At 48.1% G+C, this 26,510-nt stretch overlaps 1 protein-coding gene across 2 annotated transcripts in view; it reads left to right on the forward strand.

Annotated features, from left to right (window-relative positions):
* The window catches only part of lclat1 (lysocardiolipin acyltransferase 1), a 65,540-nt gene that overhangs the window by 5,316 nt on the left and 33,714 nt on the right, over nucleotides 1-26,510 (forward strand). The window contains exon 2 of one of the 2 annotated variants that reach the window (XM_070870683.1): nucleotides 25,491-25,656. The exons of the other annotated variant lie outside the window; for it this stretch is intronic. Within the exon in view, the coding sequence (XP_070726784.1) occupies nucleotides 25,492-25,656 (165 nt within the window). The 5' untranslated portion in view covers nucleotide 25,491. The remainder of the gene's footprint in view (nucleotides 1-25,490; nucleotides 25,657-26,510) is intronic. 2 annotated transcript variants of the gene reach the window in all.

Consider the following 26,510-nt stretch of genomic DNA (forward strand, 5'->3'; position numbering starts at 1 on the left):
TGGCCCTTATGGTTAAGGGGATCAAGGGGTATGGAGAGAAAGCAGGAAAGGGGTACTGAGGGAATGATCAGCCATGATCTTATTGAATGGTGGTGCAGGCTCGAAGGGCCGAATGGCCTACTCCTGCACCTATTTTCTATGTTTCAGTTCCTCCTTCTCACTAGACCCTCGGTCCCCTGGTACTTCCGGAAGGTTATTTGTGTCTTCCTTCCTGAAGACAGAACCGAAGTATTTGTTCAATTGGTCTGCCATTTCTTTGTTCCCCATTATAAATTCACCTGAATCCGACTGCAAGGGACCTACGTTTGTCTTCACTCATCTTTTTCTCTTCACATATCTATAGAAGCTTTTGTCGTCAGTTTTTATGATCCCTGCAAGCTTCCTCTCATACTCTATTTTCCCCCTCCTAATTAAACCCTTATTCCTCCTCTGCTGAATTATAAATTTCTCCCAGTCCTCAGGTTTGTTGCTTTTTCTGGCCAATTTATATGCCTCTTCCTTGATTTTAACACGATCCTTAATTTCCCTTGTTATCCACGGTTGAGCCACCTTCCCCGTTTCATTTTTACTCCAGATAGGGATATACAATTGCTGAAGTTCATCCATGTGATCTTTAAATGTTTGCCATAGTTTATCCACCGTCAACCCTTTAAGTATCATTTGCCAGTCTATTCTAGCCAATTCACGCCTCATACCATCGAAGTTACCTTTCCTTAAGTTCAGGACCCAAGTTTCCGAATTAACTGTGTCACTCTCCATCTTAATAAAGAATTCTACCATATTATGGTCACTCTTCCCCAAGGGGCCTCGCACAACAAGATTGCTAATTAGTCCCTTCTCATTACACATCACCCAGTCTAGGATGGCCAGCTCTCTAGTTGGTTCCTCGACATATTGGTCCAGAAAACCATCCCTAATACACTCCAGGAAATCCTCCTCCACCGCATTGCTACCAGTTTGGTTAGCCCAATCAATATGTCGATTAAAGTCGCCCATGATAACTGCTGTACCTTTATTGCACACATCCCTAATTTCTTGTTTGATGCTGTCCCCAACCTCACTACTACTGTTTGGTGGTCTGTACACAACTCCCAATAACGTTTTCTGCCCCTTTGGTATTCCGTAGCTCCACCCATACCGATTCCTCATCATCCAGGCTAATGTCCCTCCTTACTATTGCATTAATTTCCTCTTTAACCAACAACGCCACCCCACCTCCTTTTCCTCTCTGCCTATCCTTCCTAAATGTTGAATACCCCTGGATGTTGAGTTCCCAGCCTTGGTCACCCTGGAGCCATGTCTCCATGATGCCAATTACATCATATCCGTTAACTGCTGTCTGCGCAGGCAAGAAATGGCGTCAACAACCTTCTGCGGTCGGGAATTCTACAGGTTCACCACTCTCTGGGTGAAGAAGTTTCTCCTCATCTCGATCCTAAATGGCTTACCCCTTATCCTTAGACTGTGACCCCTGGTTCTGGACTTCCCCAACATTGGGAACATTCTTACTGCATCTAACCTGTCAGAATTTTATACGTTTCTTTGAGATCCCCTCTCATTCTTCTAAACTCCAATCAATATAAGCCTAGTCGATCCAGTCTTTCTTCATATCTCAGTCCTGCCATCCCGGGAATCAGTCTGGTGAACCTTCGCTGCACTCCCTCAATAGCAAGAATGTCCTTCCTCAGATTAGGAGACCAAAACTGTGCACAATATTCCAGGTGAGGCCTCACCAAGGCCCTGTACAACTGCAGTAAGACCTCCCTGCTCCTATACTCAAATCCCCTAGCTATGGAGGCCAACATACCATTTGCCTTCTTCACCGCCTGCTGTACCTGCATGCCAACCTTCAATGACTGATGTACCATGACACCCAGGTCTCATTGCACCTCCCCTTTTTCTAATCGTCACCATTCAGATAATGTTCTGCCTTCCTGTTTTTGCCATCGAAGTAGATAACCTCACATTTATCCACATTATACTGCATCTGCCATGCATTTGCCCACTCACTTAACCTGTCTAATTCACCCTGCAGCCTCTTAGGATCCTCCTCACAGCTCACACTGCCACCCAGCTTAGTGTCATCTGCAAACTTGGAGATATTACATTCAATTCCTTCGTCTAAATCATTGATGTATATTGTAAATAGCTGGGGTCCCAGCACTGAACCTTGCGGTACCCCTCTAGTCACTGCGTGTCATTCTGCAAAGGACCCGTTTATTCCTACTCTTTGCTTCCTGTCTGCCAACCAGTTCTCTATCCACGTCAATACGTTACTCCCAATACCATGTGCTTTAATGTTGCACACCAATCTCTTGTGTAGGACCTTGTTGAAAGTCCAAATACACCACATCCACTGGTTCTCCTTGTCCACTCTACGAGTTACAACCTCAAAAAATTCCAGAAGATTTGTCAAGCATGATTTCCCTTTCATAAATCCATGCTGACTTGGACCGATCCTGTCACTGCTTTCCAAATGCGCTGCTATTACATCTTTAATAATTGATTCCAACATTTTCTCCACTACCGATGTCAGGCTAACCGGTCTATAATTACCCATTTTCTCCCTCCTTTTTTAAAAAGTGGTGTTACATTAGCTACCCTCCAGTCCATAGGAACTGATCCCGTGTCGAAAGACTGTTGGAAAATGATCACCAATGCATCCACTATTTCTAGGGCCACTTCCTTAAGTACTCTGGGATGCAGACTATTAGGCCCCGGTGATTTATCGGCCTTCAATCCCATCAATTTCCCTAACACTATTTCCTGACCAATAAGGATTTCCTTCAGTTCCTCCTTCTCACTCGACCCACTGTCCCCTAGTATTTCCGGAAGGTTATTTGTGTCTTCCTTCGTGAAGACAGAACCAAAGTATTTGTTCAATTGGTCTGCCGTTTCTTTGTTCCCCATTATAAATTCACCTGATTCTGACTGAAAGGGACCTACATTTGTCTTCACTAATATTTTTCTCTTCACATATCTATAGAACATTTTGCAGTCAGTTTTTATATTCCCTGCAAGCTTCCTACGTACTCTATTTTCCCCCTCCTAATTAAACCCTTTGTCCTCCTCTGCTGAATTCTAAATTTCTCCCAGTCCTCAGGTTTGCTGCTTTTTCTGGCCAATTTATATGCCTCTTCCTTGGATTTAACACTATCCCTAATTTCCCTTGTTAGCCACGATTGAGCCACCTTCCCCGTTTTATTTTTACTCCAGACAGGGATGTACAATTGTTGAAGTTCATCCATGTGATCTTTAAATGTCTGCCATTGCTTATTCACTGTCAACCCTTTTAGTATCATTCTCCAGTCTATCCTAGCCAATTCACGTCTCATACCATCGAAGTTACCTTCATTTAAGTTCAGGACCCTAGTCTCTGAATTAACTGTGTCACTCACCATCTTAACGAAGAATTCTACCATATTATGGTTACTCTTCCCCAAGGGGCCTTGCGCAACAAGATTGCTAATTAATCCTCTCGTTACACATGTCCCAGTCTACACAAGGCCAGCGCTCTAGTTGGTTCCTCGATATATTGGTCTAGAAAACCATCCCTTATACACTCCAGGAAATCCTCCTCCACTGCATTGCTACCAGTTTGGTTAGCCCAATCAATATGTCGATTAAAGTCGCCCATGATAACTGCTGTACCTTTATTGCACACATCCCTAATTTCCTGTTTGATGCTGTCCCCAACCTCACTACTGCTGTTTGGTGGTCTGTACACAACTCCCACTAGCGTTTTCTGCCCTTTGGTGTTCCGCAGCTCCACCCATACAGATTCCACATCATCCAAGCTAATGTCCTTCCTTACTATTATGTTAATCTCTTTAACCAGTAACGCTACCCCACCTCCTTTTCCTTTCTGTCTTTCCTTCCTGAATATTGAATACCCCTGGATGTTGAGTTCCCAGCCTTGGTCACCCTGGAGCCATGTCTGCGCTGTTAATTCATCCACCTTATTACAAATGCTCCTCGCATTGAGACACACAGCCTTCAGGCTTATTTTTTTAACACTCTTTGTCCTTTTAGAATTATGTTGTAACGTGGCCCCTTGATTTTTGCCTTTGATTTCTCTGCCCACCACTTTTCCTTATCTCCTTTCTATCTTTTGCTTCTGTCCCCTTTTTACTTCCCTCTGTCTTCCTGCATAGATTCCCATCCCCCTGCCATATTAGTTTAAACCCTCCCCAACAGCACTCGCCAACACTACGCCTCGGACATCGGATCCGGCCCTGCCCGGTTTGTACTGGTCCCGCCTCCCCCCAGAACCGGTTCGAATGTCCCAGGAATTTGAATCCCTGACTCTTGCACAATTCCTCAAGTCACTTATTCATCTTAACTATCCTGCTATTTCTACTCTGACTAGCACATGGGACTGGTAGAAATCCTGAGATTACTACCTTTTGAGGTCCTACTTTTTAATTTAACTCCTAGCTCCCTAAATTCAGCTTGTCGGACCTCATAGAAACATAGAAAATAGGTGCAGGAGTACGCCATTCGGCCCTTTGAGCCTGCACCACCATTCAATAAGATCATGGCTGACCATTCCCTCAGTACCCTTTTCCTGCTTTCTCTCTATACCCCTTGATTCCTTTAGCCGTAAGGGCCATATCTAACTCCCTCTTGAATATATCTAATGAACTGACATCAACAACTCTCTGCGGTAGGGAATTCCACAGGTTAACAACTCTCTGAACGACGGAGTTTCTCCTCATCTCGGTCCTAAATGGCTTACCCCTTATCCTTAGACTGTGTCCCCTGGTTCTGGACTTCCCCAACATCGGGAACATTCTTCCTGCATCTAACCTGTCCAGTCCTGTCAGAATTTTATACGTTTCTATGAGATCCCCTCTCATTCTTCTAAACTCCAGTGAATACAAGCCCAGTCGATCCAGTCTCTCCTCGTATGTCAGTCCTGCCATCCCGGGAATCATCCTGTTTTTTACCTATATCGTTGGTACCTATATGCACCACGACAGCTGGCTGTTCACCCTCCCCTTCCAGAATGTCCTGCACCCGCTCTCAGACATCCTTGACCCTTGCACCAGGGAGGCAACATACCATCCTGGAGTCTCAATTGCGGCCGCAGAAACGCCTATCTATTCCCCTTACAATAGAATCCCCTACCACTATAGCTCTCCCACTCTTTTTCCTGCCCTCCTGTGCAGCCGAGCCACCCATGGTGCCATGAACTTGGCTGTTGCTGCCTTCCCCTGATGAGTCATCTCCCCCAACAGCACCCACAACGGTGTATCTGTTTTGGAGGGGGTGATATTGAATGGCGGAGCAGGCTCGAGGGGCCAAATGGCCGACTCCTGCTCCTATTTCTTATGTTCTTATGAGTTAATGAAGCTGGTCCAGTTATTATGTGTTTTTGAGGGTGATCGAGAAAACTTTGGAAGATTATAGTTGGGGTATCTGCAATGTGCTCACCTATTTCCTTTTAAACCGTGAGCTGGAAACCACCTGGTCCTGGGGATTTCTCACTATTTTCTTCATTACTGCTATTTTGCTTACATTAAGTTTGGTGAGTCTCTGTTCCTGATTTCACTTCCTTGGGATTTCTGGCATGCTATCCTCTTCCTCTCCTGTAAATACTGACATTAAGTAATTGTTCAACATGTCTGCCATTTCTTATCAGTGACAATATCACTGACACAGTTTTAAGGGGCCGACATGTCGCTCCTCACCACACGCTTTTTCCTAATATAATTGTAAACGTTTTTTGTGTTGATTTTGATATCCCTTACAAGTTTCTTTTCATAAGAACATAAGAAATAGGAGCAGGATTCGGCCATTCGGCCATTCGGCCCCTCGAGCCTGCTCCGCCATTCAATAAGATCATGGCTGATCTGATCATGGACTCAGCTCCACTTCCCCGCCCGCTCCCCATAACCCTTCATTCCCTTATTGCTCAAAAATTTGTCTATCTCCGCCTTAAATATATTCAATGTCCCAGCCTCCACAGCTCTCTGAGGCAGAGAATTCCACAGATTTACAACCCTCAGAAGAAATTCCTCCTCATCTCAGTTTTAAATGGGCGGCCCCTTATTCTAAGACCATGCCCCCTAGTTCTAGTCTCCCCCATCAGTGGAAACATCCTCTCTGCATCCACCTTGTCAAGCCCCCTCATAATCTGATACGTTTCGATAAGATCACCTCTCATTCTTCTGAATTCCAATGTGTAGAGGCCCAACCTCCTCAACCTTTCCTCATAAGTCAACCCCCTCAACTCCGGAATCAACCGAGTGAACCTTCTCTGAACTGCCTCCAAAGCAAGTATATCCTTTCTTAAATATGGAAACAAAAACTGCACGCAGTACTCCAGGTGTGGCCTCATCAATATCCTGTATAGCCGTAGCAAGACTTCCCTACTCGCTTTTTGTAGCTCTCACTGTCGGTTTTGTGAGCTTTTGCTGTTTGTTGTATCTGTCCCAGTTGCCAGGACCTGTGCTATTTTTTGCATGTCTGTCTGCTTTTCCTTTAGTGTTATTCTGTCCCTAACCTTTAGTCGTGATGCCTGTTTTTAATCATGGAGCTCTTGCCCCTTGGGTGTATAAACTGGTTCTGTATCATGTTAGATTCCATTTTGAACATCTCACACTGATCTTCTACTCGATTTGCCCAGTTTACTGCAGGCAGGCCCTGCCTCAGCCCATTGAAGTCGACCTTACCCAAATCTATAACTAGATAGCTGCTTTGTGCTTCTCCCTTTCAAATACTACGTGGAACTCCCATCATGTTCTGATTGCTGTGGGATAAATGTTCACACACGGTTAGGCTGTTAACTTAATCTGACTCATTGCTCATTACTCCATCTAATATGGCTTGCCCCCTTGTTGTCTCTGGGACACATTGTTCCAGAAAACTCACGGACACACTCAAGAAATTCACTCACTTTCTGACAGGTGTTAGCATGCTTATCCTAATCTATATGAAAGTTAAAATCCCCCCATTAAAACCACTCTGCACTTATACATTCTGCCACTTCACAGCTGCTACCAGGGCCCTATACACGACTCTCACTTCAGTCTTAAATCGTTTCCTATTTCTTGATTCAACCCATAAAGTCTCCACTGCCTGTTATATCTCGTTATATCATCATTGAAGTGATTTCATCGTTAATCACTAAGGTTACTCCCCCTCTCTACCAGTTTCCCCTCTCTGTCCCGTAAACCTTATAACCTGGTATATTCACTTCCCAGTCCTGACCATCTTGCAGGCATGTCTCAATAATGGCTACCATGTCATACCTTCCAAGTTGAATTTGTGCCTGCAGTTCATTCAGTTTGTTCCTTCTAATCTGTGCGTTTGCATAAAGAACGCTTGTTTGGACCTCACACCCGAACCTATCCTTCTGCTCTGCTGGTTTCCTCCACACGTTTCCTATTTCTCTCTGCTGACTTAATCACTTTACATCTTTTGGTTTTCCCTTTACCTGTGGTGCCTAAAGCACACTTTCTGACTGACTCTTCCCTTTTGTTAGTTTTGAAATTTATTCATACTACCTTTTGCCCCTGAGCCCTCCTTCCCCCCGCCCCATTTACTTGTGTATCGGGGCCAGGAGGGGCGTCAGCCTGTGTAGGACACCAGGTTGTCACCGTATGTTGTGGGCAGTTTCGGGACATGATGAGGCCACTTCTCACATCCAGCTCTCTCTCCTCTCCTGGTCTTTGATAGCGGTGACCCGGCCCGGCCTGTCCCTCAGTACCTCACACTGTCACCATACGTCACATGGACACTCAAACCCAATACAGCCCAATACCCCTGTTCACCCGACACCCGCATGTGAGGTACTCTCACTCGCGCGTCGCCACTCTCACTCGCACATAGTCACTCTCACTCTCAGACATACACAAACTCTCACTCTCAGACATACACAAACTCTCACTCACACATACACAAACTCTCACTCTCAGACATACACAAACTCTCACTCACAGACATACATAAACTCTCACTCTCAGACATAAACAAACTCTCACTCACAGACATACACAAACTCTCACTCACAGACATACACAAACTCTCACTCACAGACATACACAAACTCTCACTCACAGACATACACAAACTCTCACTCACAGACATACACAAACTCTCACTCACAGACATACACAAACTCTCACTCTCAGACATACACAAACTCTCACTCACAGACATACACAAACTCTCACTCACAGACATACACAAACTCTCACTCTCAGACATAAACAAACTCTCACTCACAGACATACACAAACTCTCACTCACACATACACAAACTCTCACTCACAGACATACACAAACTCTCACTCACAGACATACACAAACTCTCACTCACAGACATACACAAACTCTCACTCACACATACACAAACTCTCACTCACAGACATACACAAACTCTCACTCACAGACATACACAAACTCTCACTCACAGACATACACAAACTCTCACTCACAGACATACACAAACTCTCACTCACAGACATACACAAACTCTCACTCACAGACATACACACACACGAGCGCACACACAGGTACATACATATGCACACGCACACACAGTCGCACACGCACACACATACACACAAGTGCTTCCTGCTGTACAGGGACATGTGCGATCACTTCACTCCCTGACCCCAGAGCCCAGCATGACCTCAAGGCCTTGCCATCCCGTGCCCCTGCCACAGAACCCTGTGGTGGGCCGTGCCAGCTGTGGGTGCCCAGCGGTTTATCACTCATGGTCAGCGCTCCTTCATTGCCGAGAGCTGTGTATCAACAACTCAACTCTTTGGGGCTTTAGGTGATTCCCCAGCTGCTCCCTCTGACTCTGTGCCAGCTCCCTGCCACCTGTGCCACCTGGAAACATTTTGAGATCACAACAACCACCATCGGTTCTGGATCGCACCGCCCCTCGAGCCTCTTCTGCCATTCAGTGAGATCACAGCTGATCTGTGACCTAACCCCATATACCTGCCAATGCCCATATCCCTGAATACCTATGGTTAACAAGAATCTTTCAATCCCAGATTTAAAATTAACAATTGATCCAACATCAATTGCCATTAGCGGAATAGAGTTCCAAATGTTCACCGCCCGTTGTGTGTAGAAGTGTTTCCTAACTTCACTCCTGAAAGGTCTGGCTCTAATGTTTAGACTCTGTCCCCTGGTCCGAGACTCCCCAACCAGCGGGAATAGTCTCTCTCTATCTCGAACCTCTGTTCCCCTTCATATACTGAAAACTTCGATCAAATCACCACGTAACCTTCTAAATTCCAGAGAATACAACCCTAGTTTGTGTAATCTCTCCTTGTAATGTAACCTTTGGAGTCCAGGTATCATTCTGGTAAATCTATACTGCACTCCCTCCAAGGCCAATATATCCTTCCTAAAGTGTGGTGTGCAGAACTGCTCACAGTGCTCCAGGTGTGGTCTAACCAGGGCTTTGTACAGCTGCATAGAAACATAGAAAATAGGTGCAGGAGTAGGCCATTCGGCTCTTCGAGCCTGCACCACCATTCAATAAGATCATGGCTGATCATTCCCTCAGTACCCCTTTCCTGCTTTCTCTCCATACCCCTTGATCCCTTTAGCCGTAAGGACCATATCTAACTCCCTTTTGAATATATCCAATGAACTGGCATCAACAACTCTCTGCGGCAGGGAATTCCACAGGTTAACAACTCTCTGAATGAAGAAGTTTCTCCTCATCTCGGTCCTAAATGGCCTATCCCTTATCCTTAGACTGTATCCCCTGGTTCTGGACATCCCCATCATCAGGAACATTCTTCCTGCATCTAACCTGTCCAGTCCCGTCAGAATCTTATATGTTTCTATGAGATCCCCTCTTATGCATTTGCCCACTCACCTAACCTGTCCATGTCACCCTGCAGCCTCGTAGCGTCCTCCTCACAGCTCACACCGCCACCCAGTTTAGTGTCATCCACAAACTTGGAGAGATTACACTCAATTCCTTCATCTAAATCGTTAATCTATATTGTAAAGAGCTGGGGTCCCAGCACTAAGCCCTGCGGCACTCCACTAGTCACTGCCTCCCATTCCGAAAAAGACCCGTTTATCCTGACTTTCTGCTTCCTGTCTGCCAACCAATTCTCTATCCATGCCTGTACATTACCCCCAATACCATGTGCTTTGATTTTGCACACCAATCTTTTATATGGGACCTTGTCAAAGGCCTTTTGAAAGTCCAAATACACCACATCCACTGGTTCTCCCTTGTCCACTCTACTAGTTACATCCTCAAAAAATTCCAGAAGATTTGTCAAGCATGATTTCCCTTTCATAAATCCATGCTGACTTGGACCGATCCTGTCACTGCTTTCCAAATGCGCTGCTATTTCATCTTTAATAATTGATTCCAACATTTTCCCCACTACTGATGTCAGGCTAACCCGTCTATAATTACCCGTTTTCTCTCCCTCCTTTTTTTAAAAAGTGGTGTTACATTAGCTACCCTCCAGTCCATCGGAACTGATCCAGAGTCGATAGACTGTTGGAAAATGATCACCAATGCATCCACAATTTCTAGGGTCACTTCCTTAAGTACTCTGGGATGCAGACTATCAGGTCCCGGGGATTTATCGGCCTTCAATCCCATCCATTTCCCGAACACAATTTCCCACCTAATAAGGATATCCTTCAGTTCCTCCTTCTCACTAGTCCCTCGGTCCCCTACTACATCCGGAAGGTTATTTGTGTCTTCCTTCGTAAAGACAGAACCAAAGTATTTGTTCAGTTGGTCTGCCATTTCTTTGTTCCCCATTATAAATTCACCTGAATCTGACTGCAAGGGACCTACGTTTGTCTTCACTAATCTTTTTCTCTTCACATATCTATAGAAGCTTTTGCACTCAGTTTTTATATTCACGGCAAGCTTCCTCTCGTACTCTATTTTCCCCCTCTTAATTAAACCCATAGTCCTCCTCTGCTGAATTCTAAATTTCTCCCAGTCCTCAGGTTTGCTGCTTTTTCTGGCCAATTTATATGCCTCTTCCTTGGATCTAACATTATCCTTAATTTCTCTTGTTAGCCACGGTTGAGCCACCTTCCCTGTTTTATTTTTACTCCAGACAAGGAGTCTGTGATCAATTGCTGTAACAATTGCTGAAGTTCATCCATGTGATCTATAAATGTTTGCCATTGCCTATCCACCGTCAACCCTTTAAGTATCATTTGCCAGTCTATTCTAGCCAATTCACGCCTCATACCGTCGAAGTTAGCTTTCCTTAAGTTCAGGACCCTAGTTTCTGAATTAACTGTGTCACTCTCCATCTTAATAAAGAATTCTACCATATTATGGTCACTCTTCCCCCAAGGGGCCTCGCACGACAAGATTGCTAATTCATCCTCTCTCATTACACATCACCCAGTCTAGGATGGCCAGCTCTCTAGTTGGTTCAACGACATATTGGTCGAGAAAACCATCCCTAATACACTCCAGGAAATCCTCCTCTACCGCATTGCTACCAGTTTGGTTAGACAAATCAATATGTAAATTAAAGTCGCCCATGATAACTGTTGTACCTTTATTGCACACATCCCTAATTTCTTGTTTGATGCTGTCCCCAACCTCACTACTACTGTTTGGTGGCCTGTACACAACTCCCACTAGCGTTTTCTGCCCCTGGTATTCCGTAGCTCCACCCATACCGATTCCACATCATCCAAGCTAATATCCTTCCTTACTATTGCATTAATTTCCTCTTTAACCAGCAATGCCACCCCGCCTCCTTTTCCTTTCTGTCTATCCTTCCTAAATGTTGAATACCCCTGGATGTTGAGTTCCCAGCCTTGGTCACCCTGGAGCCATGTCTCCATGATGCCAATGACATCATACCCGTTAACTGCTATCTGCGCAGTTAATTTGTCCACCTTATTCCGAATATGCCTTGCTTTGAGGCACAGAGCCTTCAGGCTTGTCTTTTTAACACATTTAGCCCCTTTAGAATTTTGCTGTAATGTGGCCCTTTTTGTTTTTTGCCTTGGGATTCTCTGCCCTCCACTTTTACTATTCTCCTTTCTATCTTTTGCCTCTGTCTCCCTTTTATTTCCCTCTGTCTCCCTGAATAAGTTCTCATCACCCTGTCATATTAGTTTAAACCCTCCCCAACAGCACTAGCAAACACTCCCCCTAGGACATTGGTTCCGGTCCTGCCCAGATGCAGACCGTCCGGTTTGTACTGGTCCCATCTTCCCCAGAACCAGTTCCAATGTCCAGGAATTTGAATCCCTCCCCTCTGGACCACTCCTCAAGCCACGTATTCACCTGAGCTATCCTGCGATTCCTACTCTGACTCGCACGTGGCACTGGTAGCAATCCTGAAATTACTACTTTTGAGGTCCTACTTCTTCATTTAACTCCTAGATCCCTAAATTTGTCTCGTAAGACCTCATCCCTTTTTTTACCTATATCGTTGGTACCAATGTGCACCACGACAACTGGCTGTTCACCCTCCCTTTTCAGAATGTCCTGCACCCGCTCCGAGACATCCTTGACCCTTGCACCAGGGAGGCAATATACCATCCTGGAGTCTCGGTTGCGGCCGCAGAAACGCCTATCTATTCCCCTTACAATTGAATCCCCTATCACTGTAGCTCTCCCACTCTTTTTCCTGCCGTCCTGTGCAGCAGAGCCAGCCACGGTGCCATGAACTTGGCTGCTGCTGCCCTCTCCTGATGAGTCATCCCCCTCAACAGTACCCAAAGCGGTGTATCTGTTTTGCAGGGGGATGACCGCAGGGGACCCCTGCACTACCTTCCTTGCACTGCTCTTCCTGTTGGTCACCCAATTCCCTATCTGGCTGTGTACCCTTTACCTGCGGTAAGACCAACTCGCTAAAAGTGCTATTCACGTCATTCTCAGCATCGTGGATGCTCCAGAATTCATCCACCCGCAGCTCCTGTGCCACAATGCGGTCCATAAGGAGCTGGAGGCGGATACACTTCCCGCACACTTGGTCGTCAGGGACACCGGAAGCGTCCCTGAGTTCCCACATCGTACAGGAGGAGCATAACACGTGTCTGAGCTGTCCTGCATTGACTTAACCCTTGGATTAACTTAATTGGGCAACAATAATGCTAAAGGTTAGTTACTGATAAAGAAAGAAAAAGAAAAACTACTCACCAATCACCAGTCAATCTCTTGCCCCCTTGGCTGTGACGTCACCTTTCGATTTCTTTCTACTTCTTTTTGCCTTCTCTCCCTGTAGCTGCACCGGTAGGTCTCGACGTTCCCGGAACTCGCTCCTCCTCCGACTGTTCTCCGACCATGAACTCCCACTGGGCCTTTATAGGCCTCGACATCCCCGGAACTCGCTCCTCCTCCGACTGTTCTCCGACCATGAACTCCCGCTGGGCCTTTATAGGCCTCGACATCCCCGGAACTCGCTCCTCCTCCTCCTAGCTCTCCGACCATGAACTCCCGCTGGGCCTTTATAGGCCTCGACATCCCCGGAACTCGCTCCTCCTCCGACTAGCTCTCCGACCATGAACTCCCGCTGGGCCTTAATCGGCCTTGATGTCCCGGAACTCGCTCCTCCTCCGACTGTTCTCCGACCATGAACTCCCGCTGGGCCTTAATCGGCCTTGATGTCCCTGAACTCGCTCCTCCTCCTCCTAGCTCTGAGCCCTGCGGCACCCCACTAGTCACTGCCTGCCATTCTGAAACTGACCCGTTTAACCCGACTCTCTGCTTCCTGTCTGCCAACCAGTTCTCTATCCACGTCAGTACATTACCCCCAATATTATGTGCTTTGATTTTGTACACTAAGTTTACAGCATAACTTCTACCTCCTTGCACTCTAGTCCTCTAGATATAAAGGCCTTTTTGATTATTTTCTGTACCTGGTCATGATATTTTAATCTGTGTACCTGAACCTCCAGGTCTCTTTGGACCCCGCTGTTTTTAGCTTTTCACAGTTTAGAAAGTGCCCTGTTCTATCTTTTTTAGGTCCAAAGTGGATGACCTCACACTTGTCTACATTAAAATCCACAGGCAGACTAGTCACGAAAGTAAAAGCCCATGGGATCCAGGGCAAAGTGGCAAATTGGATCCAAAGTTGGCAGGAAGCAGAGGGTAATGGTTGATGGGTGTTTTTGTGACTGGAAGGCTGTTTCCAGTGGGGTCCCGCAGGGCTCAGTGCTGGGTCCCTTGCTCTTTGTGATATACATCAATGATCTAGACTTGAATATAGGGGGTATGATTAAGAAGTTTGCAGATGATAGTAAAATCAGCTGTATGGTTGATGATGAAGAATCAATTATTAAAGATGTAATAACAGCTCATCTGGAAAGCAGTGACAGGATCGGTCCAAGTCAGCATGGATTTATGAAAGGGAAATCATGCTTGACAAATCTAGAATTTTTTGAGGATGTAACTAGTAGACTGGACAAGGGAGAACCAGTGGATGTGGTGTATTTGGACTTTCAAAAGGCTTTTGACAAGGTCCCACACAAGAGATTGGTGTGCAAAATTAAAGCACATGGTATTGGGGGTAATGTACTGACGTGGATAGAGAACTGGTTGGCAGACAGGAAGCAGAGAGTCGGGATAAACGGGTCCTTTTCAGAATGGCAGGCAGTGACTAGTGGGGTACCGCAAGGTTCAGTGCTGGGACCGCAGCTATTTACAATATATATTAATGATTTAGATGAAGGAATTGAGTGTAATATCTCCAAGTTTGCAGATGACACTAAGCTGGATGGCGGTGTGAGCTGTGAGGAGGACACTAAGAGGCTGCAGGGTGACTTGGACAGGTTAGGTGAGTGGGCAAATGCATGGCAGATGCAGTATAATGTGGATAAATGTGAGGTTATCACTTTGGGGGCAAAAACAGGAAGGCAGAATATTATCTGAGTGGTGACAGATTAGGAAAAGGGATGTCATGGTACATCAGTCATTGAAAGTTGGCATGCAGGTACAGCAGGCGGTGAAGAAGGCAAATGGCATGTTGGCCTTCATAGCGAGGGGATTTGAGTATAGGAGCAGGGAGGTCTTACTGCAGTTGTACAGGGCCTTGGTGAGGCCTCACCTGGAATATTGTGTTTAGTTTTGGTCTCCTAATCTGAGGAAGGACATTCTTGCTGTTGAGGGAGTGCAGTGAAGGTTCACCAGATTGATTCCTGGGATGGCAGGACTAATATGAAGAAAGACTGGATCGACTAGGCTTATATTCACTGGAATTCAGAAGAATGAGAGGGGATCTCATAGAGACGTATAAAATTCTGATGGGATTGGACAGGTTAGATGCAGGAAGAATGTTCCCGATGTTGGGGAAGTCCAGAACCAGGGGTCACAGTCTAAGGATAGGGGGTAGGCCATTTAGGACTGAGATGAGGAGAAACTTCTTTACTCAGAGAATTGTTCACTTGTGGAATTCTCTACCACAGAAAGTTGTTGAGGCCAGTTCGTTAGATATATTCAAAAGGGAGTTAGATATGGCCTTCCAGCTTAAGGGATCAAGGGGTATGGAGAGAAAGCAGGACAGGGGTACTGAGGTGAATGATCAGCCATGATCTTATTGAATGGTGGTGCAGGCTCGAAGGGCCGAATGGCCTACTCCTGCACCTATTTTCTATGTTTCTAAAGCTGCGGACTGCAGGAAGATATCAATTAACCGATCAGGTGGGCAGAACAGTGGCAAATGGAATTTAATCCCGAGAAGTGTGAGGTAATGCATTTTGCGAGGGCTAACATGGAAAGGGAATACACATTCATTCTCGGGTTGGCAATCAGTAACTAGTGGGATGCCGCAGGGATCAGTGCTGGGACCCCAACTATTTACAATCTATATTAACGACTTGGAAGAAGGGATCGAGTGTAACGTAGCCAAGTTTGCTGACGATACAAAGATGGGAGGAAAAGCAATGTGTGAGGAGGACATAGAGGCTGCAAAAGGACATAGACAGGTTAAGTGAGTGGGCAAAAATTTGGCAGATGGAGTATAATGTTGGAAAGTGTGAGGTCATGCACCTTGGTAGAAAAAAATCAAAGAGCCAGTTATTGTTTAAATGGAGAAAGATTGCAAAGTGCTGCAGTACAGTGGGACCTGGGGGTACTTGTACATGAGACACAAAAGGATAGTCTGCAGGTACAGCAAGTGATCAGGAAGGCCAATGATATCTTGGCCTTTATTGCAAAGGGGATGGGATATAAAAGCAGGGAAGTCTTGCTACAGTTATACAGGGTATTGGTGAGGCCACCCCTGGAGTACTGCGTGCAGTTTTAGTTTCCATATTTATGAAAGGATATACTTGCTTTGGAGGCAGTTCAGAGAAGGTTCACTCGGTTGATTCCGGAGATGAGTGGGTTGACTTATGAGGAAAGGTTGAGTAGGTTGGGCCTCTACTCATTGGAATTCAGAAGAATGAGAGGTGATCTTATCGGAACGTATAAGATTATGAGGGGGCTCGACAAGGTGGATGCAGAGAGGATGTTTCCACTGATGGGGGAGACTAGAACTAGGGGGCATGATCTTAGAATAAGGGGCCGCCCATTTAGAACTGAGATGAGGAGGAATTTCTTCTCTGAGATGGTTGTAAATCTGTGGAATTCTCTGCCTCAGAGAGCTGTGGGGGCTGGGACATTAAATAAATTTAAGACAGAAATAGACAGTTTCTGAAACGATAAGGGGATAAAGGGTTATGGGGAGTGGGCGGGGAAGTGGAGCTAAGTCCATGATTAGATCAGCCATGATCGTATTGAATGGCGGAGCAGGCTCGAGGGGCCGTATGGCCGACTTCTGCTCCGATTTCTTATGTTCTTAAGTTCTTAAATGGTAGGACACTGAGAAGTGTAGAGGAACAGAGGGACCTGGGAGTGCAGGTCCACAGATCCCTGAAGGTAGCAGGCCAGGTAGATAAGGTGGTTAAGAAGGCATACGGAATACTTGCCTTTATTAGCCGAGGCTTGGAATACAAGAGCAGGGAGATTATGCTTGAACTGTTTCAAACACAGCTTAGGCCACAGCTGGAGTACTGCGTGCAGTTCTGGTCACCACATTACAGGAAGGATGTGATTGTACTGGAGAGGGTACAGAGGAGATTTACGGGAATGGAGAATCTAAGCTATGAGGACAGATTGAATAGGCTGGGTCTGTTCTCACTGGAACAGAGGAGGCTGAGGGGAGACCTGACTGAGGTGTATAAAATGATGAGGGGCCTGGATAGAGTGGATAGGAAGGACCTGTTTCCCTTGGCAGAGGGGTCAACAACCAGGGGGCATAGGTTTAAAGTAATTGGGGGGAGGTTTAGAGGGGATTTGAGGGGAAATTCCTTCACCCAGAGGGAGGTGGGGGTCTGGAACTCCTGAAAGGGTGGTAGAGGCAGAAATCCTCACCACATTTAAACAGTGCTTGGATGTGCCCCTGAAGTGCTGTAACCTGCAGGGCTACGGACCCAGAGCTGGGAAGTGGGATTAGGCTGGGTGGCTCTTGGTCGGCCGGCGTGGACACGATGGGCCGAATGGCCTCCTTCCGTGCGGTAAATTTCTGTGGTTCTATGATTTGGCATAGCTGTGCCCATTCACTTAATCTATTGATATCTGTTTGTAAGTTCATGCTTTCATCTACAATGCCGATTATCCTTGTGTCATTGGCAGACTTAGATATATGACTTTCTATGCCATCTCTCTCCTAAGTCGTTAATAAATACTGTGAATAGTTGAGGCCCCGACACAGACCCCTGCGGGACACCACTGTCACCACCTGCCAATGAGATGACCGCCCATTATCCCCACTGCCGGTCTCCTGCCACTCAACTAATTTCCTAACCAGGTCAATAATTTGCCCTCGATTCCATGGGCTTCAACCTTCGTTAACAGTCTCGTATGAGAAAAGAAAGTCTTGCCTTTCTGTAGCGCCTTTCACGGCCTCAGGACATCCCAAAGCGCTTCACAGCCAATGAAGTACTGTTTGGAGTGTAGTCACTGTTGTAATATGGGAAACGCGGCAGCTAATTTGCGCACAGCAAGCTCCCACAGAAAGCAATGTGATAATGACCAGATAATCTGTTTTAGTGACATTAAAAGGGACTTTATCAAATGCTGGCTAGAAGTCCATACAAATAACACCCACAGACATTCCCCTGTCCACTACTTCAATCACCTGTTCAAAGAATACAATCAGGTTTGTCCAGAATGACCGACACTTTATAAATCCATGCTGGCTCTCTCTCATCAGCTGACACTGGGTTACCAGGTGAACACTGCCTCGGCTCCTGAGCTCGCTCTGTGTTTCTGCAGCACACCTCGAAAACCAGAGGGGCAGAGAGGGAGGGGAAGATAGAGGGAGCGAGGGACTGAGAGGGAGGGAGCGAGTGCAACAGAGGGAGGGGGAGAGAGATCGAGATCGAGAGAGGGAGAGACAGAGAGAGAATTGAATTTATTAAAGGTGGAGATAGACAGATTTTTGAGCGATAAGGGAGTAAAGGGATATGAGGAACGGGCGGGGAAATGGAGCTGAGTCCATGATCTTATTGAATGGCGGAGCAGGCTCGAGGGGCCAAATGGCCGACTCCTCCTATATCTTATGTTCTTATGAAGGAGAGACAGACAGACTGAGAGAGAGAGACAGAGACACACACACACACACACACACAGACACACAGACACGGCGGGAGAGAGAGACCGAGAGAGACAGGAAGGGAGAGCGAGGGAGGGATAGAGAGACTGAGAAAGAAAGAGATAGTGAGCGAGAGACAGGGAGAGAGAAAGAAAGAAATGCTTACATTCCTATAGCGCCTTTCACGACTACCAGACATCCCAAAGCACTTTACAGCCAATGAAGTACTTTTTGAGGAGTAGTCACTGACGTAATGAGGAAAACGCGGCAGTCAATCTGCCCACAGCAAGCTCCCACAAACAGCAATGTGATAGTGACCAGATAATCTGCTTTAGTGATGTTGATTGAGGAATAAATATTGGCCGCAGGACCCCGGGGCGAACTCCCCTGCTCTTCTTCGTAAAAGCACCATGGGATCTTTGACATCCACCTGAGAGAGCAGATGGGGCCTCGGTTTAAGGTCTCATCCGAAAGACGGCACCTCCGACATTGCGGCACTCCCTCAGCACTGCACTGGAGTGTCAGCCTCGAGTTATGTGCTGAAGCTCCTGGATTATTGCCTGAGCCACGTGCAAATTGGCATAGATGCAGAGAGAAAGAGGGGTTCGTTTTCATGGGACACTGGCACCAATTGTGGGACAGGAAGGAGCTGTACCGATGGGACACGCTCCAGCTGAACTGGTCTGGGACCCGTGTCCGAGCGGGAAGGGTAAATAGGGAGGAGTATGATCTTGCACGGCACTAACTCTCGGGGGACTACCCAACGCTACGTGGAGGGGCGCATAGCGCCATTAAAGGGCAGGGCCAAGCTGCGGACTCAGGAGGGAGTAGGGGCCAGCACTCGAGCACCAACGAGCAGGGAGCCGTGCCAATAGCCCAGGGCGACCCAAAGTGAGCAAGTTGAAAGGTTAATAGAAACATAGAAACATAGAAAATAGGTGCAGGAGTAGGCCATTCGGCCCTTCTAGCCTGCACCGCCATTCAATGAGTTCATGGCTGAACATTCAACTTCAGTACCCCATTCCTGCTTTCTCGCCATACCCCTTGATCCCCCCTAGTAGTAAGGACCTCATCTAACTCCTTTTTGAATATATTTAGTGAATTGGCCTCAACAACTTTCTGTGGTAGAGAATTCCACAGGTTCACCACTCTCTGGGTGAAGAAGTTCCTCCGCATCTCGGTCCTAAATGGCTTACCCCTTATCCTTAGACTGTGACCTCTGGTTCTGGACTTCCCCAACATTGGGAACATTCTTCCTGCATCTAACCCCGTCAGAATTTTATATGTTTCTATGAGGTCCCCTCTCATTCTTCTGAACTCCAGTGAATACAAGCCCAGTTGATCCAGTCTTTCTTCATAGGTCAATCCTGCCATCCCGGGAATCAGTCTGGTGAACCTTCGCTGCACTCCCTCAATAGCAAGAATGTCCTTCCTCAGGTTAGGAGACCAAAACTGTACACAATACTCCAGGTGTGGCCTCACCAAGGCCCTGTACAACTGTAGCAACACCTCCCTGCCCCTGTACTCAAATCCCCTCGCTATGAAGGCCAACATGCCATTTGCTTTCTTAACCGCCTGCTGCACCTGCATGCCAACCTTCAATGACTGATGTAATGGAGGACAAGGCTGGCTGCTGCTCTCTGTTCTGTGCTGGTATATGGGAGGGAGCCCAGCGAAAACTCACTGCCAACACAGGCACACGCCTCTCTGCTCACTGAACCCCACAACAGCAAACAACCATTACTGATGGTAATCACAGCCTTGTAAACACATGACTCTCCGCCTCCATGGAGCCTGGGGCGCGAAGGGAAGGGTACAGTCCCACATACACTGACTCTCACTGGGGTACAGTCCCACACACACTGACTCTCACTGGGGTAGAGTCCCACACACACTGACTCTCACTGGGGTACAGTCCCACACACACTGACTCTCACTGAGGTACAGTTCCACACACACTGACTCTCACTGGGGTACAGTCCCACACACACTGACTCTCACTGGGGTACAGACCCACACACACTGACTCTCACTGGGGTAGAGTCCCACACACACTGACTCTCACTGGGGTACAGTCACACACACACTGACTCTCACTGGGGTACAGTCACACACAAACTGACTCTCACTGGGGTACAGTTCCACACACACCGACTCTCACTGGGGTACAGTCCCACACACACTGACTCTCACTGGGGTACAGTCCCACACACACTGACTCTCACTGGGGTACAGTCCCACACACACTGACTCTCACTGGGGTACAGTCCCACACACACTGACTCTCACTGGGGTACAGTCCCACACACACTGACTCCCACTGGGGTAGGGTCCCACACACACTGACTCTCACTGGGGTACAGTCCCACACACACTGACTCTCACTGGGGTACAGTCACACACACACTGACTCTCACTGGGGTACAGTCACACACACACTGACTCTCACTGGGGTACAGTCACACACACACTGACTCTCACTGGGGTACAGTTGCACACACACTGACTCTCACTGGGGTACAGTCCCACACACACTGACTCTCACTGGGGTACAGTCCCACACACACTGACTCTCACTGGGGTACAGTCCCCCACACACTGACTCTCACTGGGGTACAGTCCCCCACACACTGACTCTCACTGGGGTACAGTCCCACACACACTGAATCTCACTGGGGTACAGTCCCACACACACTGACTCTCACTGGGGTACAGTCCCACACACACTGACTCTCACTGGGGTAAGTCCCACACACACTGACTCTCACTGGGGTACGGGTCCCACACACACTGACTCTCGCTGGGTTACAGTCCCACACACACAGACTCTCACTGGGATATGGGTCCCACACACACTGGGGTACAGTCCCACACACACTGACTCTCACTGGGGTACGGGTCCCACACACACTGACTCTCACTGGGGTACAGTCCCACACACACTGACTCACTGGGGTACAGTCCCACACACACTGACTCTCTCACTGGGGTACAGTCCCACACACACTGACTCTCACTGGGGTACAGTCCCACACACACACACTGACTCTCACTGGGGTGCAGTCCCACACAAACTGACTCTCACTGGGGTACGGGTCCCACACACACTGACTCTCACTGGGGTACAGTCCCACACACACTGACTCTCACTGGGGTACAGTCCCACACACACTGACTCTCACTGGGGTACAGTCCCACACACACCGACTCTCACTGGGGTACAGTCCCACACACACTGACTCTCACTGGGGTACAGTCCCACACACACTGACTCTCACTGGGGTACAGTCCCACACACACTGACTCTCACTGGGGTACAGTCCCACACATACTGACTCTCACTGGGGTACAGTCCCCCACACACTGACTCTCACTGGGGTACAGTCCCCCACACACTGACTCTCACTGGGGTACAGTCCCACACACACTGACTCTCACTGGGGTACAGTCCCACACACACTGACTCTCACTGGGGTACAGTCCCACACACACTGACTCTCACTGGGGTACGGGTCCCACACACACTGACTCTCGCTGGGTTACAGTCCCACACACACAGACTCTCACTGGGGTATGGGTCCCACACACACTGGGGTACAGTCCCACTCACACTGACTCTCACTGGGGTACGGGTCCCACACACACTGACTCTCACTGGGGTACAGTCCCACACACACTGACTCTCACTGGGGTACAGTCCCACACACACTGACTCACTGGGGTACAGTCCCACACACACTGACTCTCACTGGGGTACAGTCACACACACACACACTGACTCTCACTGGGGTGCAGTCCCACACAAACTGACTCTCACTGGGGTACGGGTCCCACACACACTGACTCTCACTGGGGTACAGTCCCACACACACTGACTCTCACTGGGGTACAGTCCCACACACACTGACTCTCACTGGGGTACAGTCCCACACACACCGACTCTCACTGGGGTACAGTCCCACACACACTGACTCTCACTGGGGTACGGGTCCCACACACACTGACTCTCACTGGGGTACAGTCCCACACACACTGACTCTCACTGGGGTACAGTCCCACACACACTGACTCTCACTGGGGTACAGTCCCACACACACTGACTCTCACTGGAGTGCAGTCCCACACACACTGACTCTCACTGGGGTGCAGTCCCACACACACTGACTCTCACTGGTGTACAGTCCCACACACACTGACTCTCACTGGGGTACAGTCCCACACACACTGACTCTCACTGGGGTACAGTCCCACACACACTGACTCTCACTGGGGTACGGGTCCCACACACACTGACTCTCGCTGGGTTACAGTCCCACACACACAGACTCTCACTGGGGTATGGGTCCCACACACACTGGGGTACAGTCCCACACACACTGACTCTCACTGGGGTACGGGTTCCACACACACTGACTCTCACTGGGGTACAGTCCCACACACACTGACTCTCACTGGGGTACAGTCCCACACACACTGACTCACTGGGGTACAGTCCCACACACACTGACTCTCACTGGGGTACAGTCCCACACACACCGACTCTCACTGGGGTACAGTCCCACACACACTGACTCTCACTGGGGTACGGGTCCCACACACACTGACTCTCACTGGTGTACAGTCCCACAGGGACTGGAGGTATTGTAGCCTAGTACTGTATCACTAAAGAAATGATTAAGAAAGGGAAGACAGACGATGAAATTAAACTGGCACGAAATATAAAAACAGATAGGAAGAGTTTCTATTGGTATATAAAAGGAAAAGAGTGGCTAAAGTAAATGTTGGTCCCTTAGGATGAGACCGGGGAATTAGTAACGGGGAACATGGGGATGGCAGAAACTCTGAACAAATATTTTGGATCAGTCTTTACGATAGAGGACACGAACAATATCTCAACAGTGGATAGTCAAGGGGCTATAGGGGGAGGAGGAACTTAACACAATCACAATCACTAAGGAGGTGGTACTCAGTAAGATAATGGGACTAAAGGCAGATAAATCCCCTGGACCTGATGGCTTGCATCCTAGGGTCTTAAGAGAAGTAGCGGCAGGAATAGTGGATGCATTGGTTGTAATTTACCAAAATTCCCTGGATTCTGGGGTGGTCCCAGCAGATTGTAAAACTGGAAATGTAACACCACTATTTAAAAAAGGAGGCAGACAAAAAGCAGGAAACTATAGACCAGTTAGCCTAACATCTGTGGTTGGGAAAATGCTGGAGTCCGTTATTAAAGAAGCAATAGCAGGACATTTGGAAAAGTAGAATGCAGTCAGGCAGAGTCAGCATGGATTTATGAAGGGGAAGTCATGTTTGACAAATTTGCTGGAATTCTTTGAGGCTGTAATGAACAGGGTGGATAAAGGGGAACCAGTGGATGTGTTGTATTTGGACTTCCAGAATGCATTTGACAAGGTGCCACTTAAAAGGATGGCAGCACGGGCCCAGCCCACACTGTGCGATATGTGAGCGCACTCGGTCCGTGCAGCAGAGCTGGTCTCCAGTCATCCTGGTTAACCCTTGCCACTGGACCAAGACCTCGCTCTGTCAAGCCCGTGTGGTGGCTGGTGTGCAACGGTCACCCCACGTTAAAAAAATCCACCCACAGGTATCTTCCACCCTTCAGGATGTAGTTTGGGATCCTTCATTGAAACACCTGTGAGCTCATCCCTTTTCTGCGTGGGAGCAAGTCATCCTCACTTCGAGGGACTGCCTGTGATGATGACATAAAAGGTTACTGCACAAGATAAAAGTTCACGGGGTCGGGGGTAATATATTACCATGGATAGAGGATTGGCTAACTAACAGAAAACAGAGAGACGAGATAAATGGTTAATTTTCAGGTTGGCAATCAATAACTAGTGGGGTGCCGCAGGGATCAGTGCTGGGACCCCAACTATTTACAATCTATATTAACGACTTGGAAGAAGGGACCGAGTGTAACGTAGCCAAATTTGCTGATGATACAAAGATGGGAGGGAAAGCAATGTGTGAGGATACAAAAAACCTGGAAAAGGACATAGACAGGCTAAGTGTCTGGGCAAAAATTTGGCAGATGGAGTATAATGTTGGAAAGTGTGAGGTCATGCACTTTGGCAGAAAAAAATGAAAGAGCAAGTTATTATTTAAATGGAGAAAGATTGCAAAGTGCCGCAGTACAGTGGGACCTGGGGGTACTTGTGCATGAAACACAAAAGGATAGTATGCAGGTACAGCAAGTGATCAGGAAGGTCAATGGTATCTTGGCCTTTATTGCAAAGGGGATGGAGTATAAAAGCAGAGAAGTCTTGCTACAGTTGTACAGGGTATTGGTGAGGACACACCTGGAGTACTGCGTGCAGTTTTGGTTTCCATATTTACGAAAGGATATACTTGCTTTGGAGGCAGTTCAGAGAAGGTTCACTCGGTTGATTCCGGGGATGAGGGGGTTGACATGAGGAAAGGTTGAGGAGGTTGGGCCTCTACTCATTGGAATTCAGAAGAATGAGAGGTGATCTTATCGAAACGTAGAAGATTATGAGGGAGCTTGACAAGGTGGATGCAGAGAGGATGTTTCCACTGATGGGGGAGACTAGAACTAGAGAGCATGATCTTAGAATAAGGGGCTGCCCATTTAAAACTGAGATGAGGAGGAATTTCTTCTCTGAGATGGTTGTAAATCTGTGGAATTCGCTGCCTCAGAGAGCTGTGGAAGCTGGGACATTGAATACATTTAAGACAGAGATAGACAGTTTCTTAACCGATAAAGGATTAAGGGGTTATGGGGAGCGGGCAGGGAAGTGGAGCTGAGTCAATGATCGGATCAGCCATGATCGTATTGAATGGCGGAGCAGGCTCAAGGGGCCGTATGGCCGACTCCTGCTCCTATTTATGTTCTTCTGTCAGCCCTGATGTTATTGTTGTTGTCTCTTTTGCTCTTCCTCTGCGCAGTATGTTGTCACTGAAGGGGACCATCGTCCTGCTGCTGCTGTTCTTCAGCAGTTTGTTTGGCAGTATCTTCATGCTGGCTCCGTTCCTGCCTGTGATGCTCCTCTCCACAGCCTGGTATCGCTATATCACGGACCGCGTCGTGGCAGTGTGGCTCACCTACCCTGTGGTAAGTGAGTGTCTGTGGGAGAGCCACGCTGATACCCCTCCCAGTGTACAGTCGTACAGCCTGACAGCATAGAATGAGGCCACTCGGCCCATCACACCTGTCCGGGGCATTCACTGAGGCCGCTCCTTCCCCACGGAGGGACGCTGGCAGGGAGAGTGGGGGAGGGGTCACACCGCTGGAGAGTGGGGGAGGGGCCACACCGCTGGAGAGTGGGGGAGGGGCCACATTGCTGGAGACTGGGGGAGGGGCCACACCGCTGGAGACTGGGCGAGGGGTCACACCGCTGGAGACTGGGGGAGGGGCCACATCGCTGGAGAGTGGGGGAGGGGTCACACCGCTGGAGACTGGGGGAGGGGCCACATCGCTGGAGACTGGGGGAGGGGTCACATCGCTGGAGAGTGGGGGAGGGGCCACATCGCTGGAGACTGGGGGAGGGGTCACATCGCTGGAGAGTGGGGGAGGGGCCACACCGCTGGAGAGTGGGGGAGGGGTCAAGGCGAAAATTGTTCCCTCTATTCACCATCGATATCTATCCCTACCCCATCACCCCTCCCCCACTCTCCAGCGGTGTGGCCCCTCCCTCAATCTCCTGTGTTGTGTGATGGGCTAGGTCCACTCGCTGTGTTGTGTGAAGGGCTGGGTCCACTCTCTGTGTTGTGTGAAGGGCTGGGTCCATTCACTGTGTTGTGTGAAGGGCTGGGTCCACTCGCTGTGTTGTGTGAAGGGCTGGGTCCACTCGCTGTGTTGTGTGAAGGGCTGGGTCCCTTGCCTGTGTTGTGTGAAGGGCTGGGTCCCTTGCCTGTGTTGTGTGAAGGGCTGGGTCGCTTGCCTGTGTTGTGTGAAGGGCTGGGTCC

Source organism: Pristiophorus japonicus, unplaced genomic scaffold (genome assembly GCF_044704955.1).
Source record: "Pristiophorus japonicus isolate sPriJap1 unplaced genomic scaffold, sPriJap1.hap1 HAP1_SCAFFOLD_160, whole genome shotgun sequence".
Lineage (NCBI taxonomy): Eukaryota > Metazoa > Chordata > Chondrichthyes > Pristiophoridae > Pristiophorus > Pristiophorus japonicus.